Source organism: Berghia stephanieae, chromosome 3 (genome assembly GCF_034508935.2).
Source record: "Berghia stephanieae isolate SIO BIC M18660-M18661 chromosome 3, UCSD_Bste_1.3, whole genome shotgun sequence".
Classification (NCBI taxonomy): domain Eukaryota; kingdom Metazoa; phylum Mollusca; class Gastropoda; order Nudibranchia; family Aeolidiidae; genus Berghia; species Berghia stephanieae.
Genome location: NC_088362.1, coordinates 20108331 through 20111287, shown reverse-complemented (window position 1 = coordinate 20111287; position 2957 = coordinate 20108331). Strand labels below are relative to the sequence as shown.

Sequence of the window (2957 nt, the reverse complement as noted above, 5' to 3'; positions counted from 1 at the left end):
CAGGACCAGATGCAAGCAAAAACCACAATTATAAACAGCCTGTCGGAATCAATTGGTCTAAGAATTCACCCTGCAAAGTCAAAGGTCTTGAGGATAGGTACGCGTCAAAGGGAGCAGATCAAAGTAAAAGATCAGGAACTCGAAGATATAGACACTTTCTGCTATCTCGGAAGTATAATTGACAAGGATGGAGGCACGGAAGCAGAGGTGAAAGCACGAATAGGAAAGGCACAGGCTGCATTCACATCTTTGAACAGAGTTTGGAGAACTAAAGATATCTCCCTTCAACTAAAGCTAAGACTTTTCAACTCAAACGTGAAGTCTGTCCTACTGTATGGATGTGAAACTTGGAACGCATCACAGGCATGTATAAGGAGGGTACAGATTTTCGTAAACAGGTGCATGCGTAAGCTACTCAGAATAAAATGGATGGATAGAATAAAAAATGAAGAAGTATGGAAAAGAACACAGCAGAAACCAGTGGGAGAGGATATAGGAAGAAGACGATGGAGGTGGATTGGACACACGCTTAGAAAGAATGACTCAACTATAACAAAGAAAGTATTGGACTGGAACCCTCAGGGCAGAAGATCAAGGGGAAGGCCACGAGGAACATGGAGAAGAATTAAAGAAGCTGATATACAGAGAAGTGGTAAGACCTGGAATGAGATAAAAAAGTTGGCTCAGGATAGAGAAGGATGGAAACTGTTTGTCTGTGGCCTATACCCTGACCCAGGGTGAAAAAGGCAATGATGATGATCATGTGGGAGGAGTCATCTTAACGCCGTTCGTACTGATAATTCCAAAAATTCAGATTTTATCTTAGTTGATATTGCAACACTTACGTGAGACACATCAATTAATATTTCCTACCAGTCTTCGATAATTCCCAGTTGAGACTTTAATTAACGTTGAACACTACAAGAATTTATTTGTTGAGTTTGAAATAGATCTGTGATTATTACATGTCATATTATTCTAGCTAGTTGGACTTCATAGATTGTGATTCATATTGCTTGATATTTTTTACACTTTGACATTGTGTCAAAATAACCAGTTTATTTTGTGATACTTGTGAGGTTTTGAATTCCACACCATTAATCATGGCAACGAATGAATCTGACGAGAATTCAATAATGGTACAGATCAAATGGGAGGCTACAGTGAAATTCATGTCAGAAGATTTTTACACGGGGCACGGTTATGTCCCAGTCAGTATCCTTGGGACAGGAATGACTGGAGATGTAATGATGGCTGCACCCAGGGATGGGAGCAACAATCTAAAGGCAGTCAAGACATTTATTAAGAAGACTCAGGATGGAGGAAAGAACGAGAAGAGGTTTATCAAGGAAGTGTCCATTCTACAAAGCGTTAACCAAAAACATATTCTTGGAAATATCATGGTGAGTAGGCATTAAATAAGGTAGACAAAATTATTTCATCTGTCTATTATATATATATTTAATATATCTATTATATATATATATTATATATATATATATTATAGAGAGAGAGGAGAGAAAGAAGAGAGAGAGAGATTTGCGTTCACCTTCCAACGAGAATGCAAATCTCTTTATATATATTACATATGTCCTTTTATTTTCTCTATTTATTGTATGTATGTGTGTATGTGTGTGCGCGTTTGGGTGAGTGTGTATCTTTTTCTTAATAATAACGGATTCTTCTTCTTCTTCTTCTTCTTTTTTTTTCTTCTTCTTCTTCTTCTTCTTCTTCTTCTTCTTCTTCTTCTTCTTCTTCTTCTTCTAGTATAATAATAATAATAATAATAATAATAATAATAATAATAATAATAATAATAATAATAATAATAATAATAATAATAATAATAATAATAATGATAATAATAATGATAATAATAACAACTGCCTGACTGTCAGAATATTTTTAATTTTAAATAAAAATATTTTCCCTCACTCTCTACTCTTATTATTTTTCATTCTCCTCCTCCTCCTCCTCCTCTTTTTCCTCCTCCTCCTCCTCCTACTTCTCTTGTTCTCCTCCTATTTGTTATGTTTGTTGTTGTTATTTATATATTCTTATTCTTATTCTTCTCCTTCTTATTCGCCTTCTTCTTCTTCTTCTTCTTCTTCTTCTTCTTCTTCTTCTTCTTCTTCTTCTTCTTCGTCTTCATCTAAGATTATTACTAGTATAGGATTGTTTTTTCTTTTCTATTCCAGGCATTTAACTGTCCTAAGGAATATGTCATTGTGATGCCCTAATTTCCAGAGGGCACTCTGAAATTTCATCTAACATACCTGACCACTCAACTGTCAGACAAATACTTAATCCAACTGACCAGCGCTATTTTCTACCTCCACACTCGTCACTTGGCACATATGGACATTAAACTAGACAACATTCTGGTCTCCGACGACGGGGATATCGTTCTGACAGACTTTGGTTTGTCCTGTATGGTTCCATCTACCCACATGTCTGATGTCCGTCGTTGTGGAACCGAGAACTACATGGCACCAGAGTTGAAGGAGAAAACGACAAAATTCTTCAATCTATTTAAGGTACATAATTACACTCTTTATGGGAGCCTTCTTACTTTTCTTCTATTTCTTCGTATTGTGAAAATAACATCTACTTTATTATTAACTCTAAATATACATTGTTCATAATATTTATGTAATTTAATTTAAAATAAACTGATATAAATATCAAATATGTCGTGTTAATAAGGAAGGTTTTAATAGAAAAAATGTTAAAACACACACATACACATACACACACAGAGACGTATATATATATATATATATATATATATATATATATATATATATATATATATATATAATTTGATCATTATCATGATTTATAATATAAGGTCAATAATAACTTACAGTGTTTACTTACGTTTAGTACGCTATTTTCTATATCAACATTATTTCAATACTAATTGTATGTAAACAATACGCGAGTTTCGTACATCT

General features: G+C 33.9%; 1 protein-coding gene across 1 annotated transcript in view; it reads left to right on the top strand.

The window, feature by feature from the left end:
• The first annotated feature begins 2357 nt into the window (after positions 1-2357).
• Positions 2358-2957, top strand: part of LOC144969171 (uncharacterized) — a 1528-nt gene continuing 928 nt past the window's right edge. The window contains exon 1 of the mRNA XM_078908279.1: positions 2358-2537. Coding sequence (XP_078764405.1) covers positions 2358-2537 — 180 coding nt within the window. The remainder of the gene's footprint in view (positions 2538-2957) is intronic.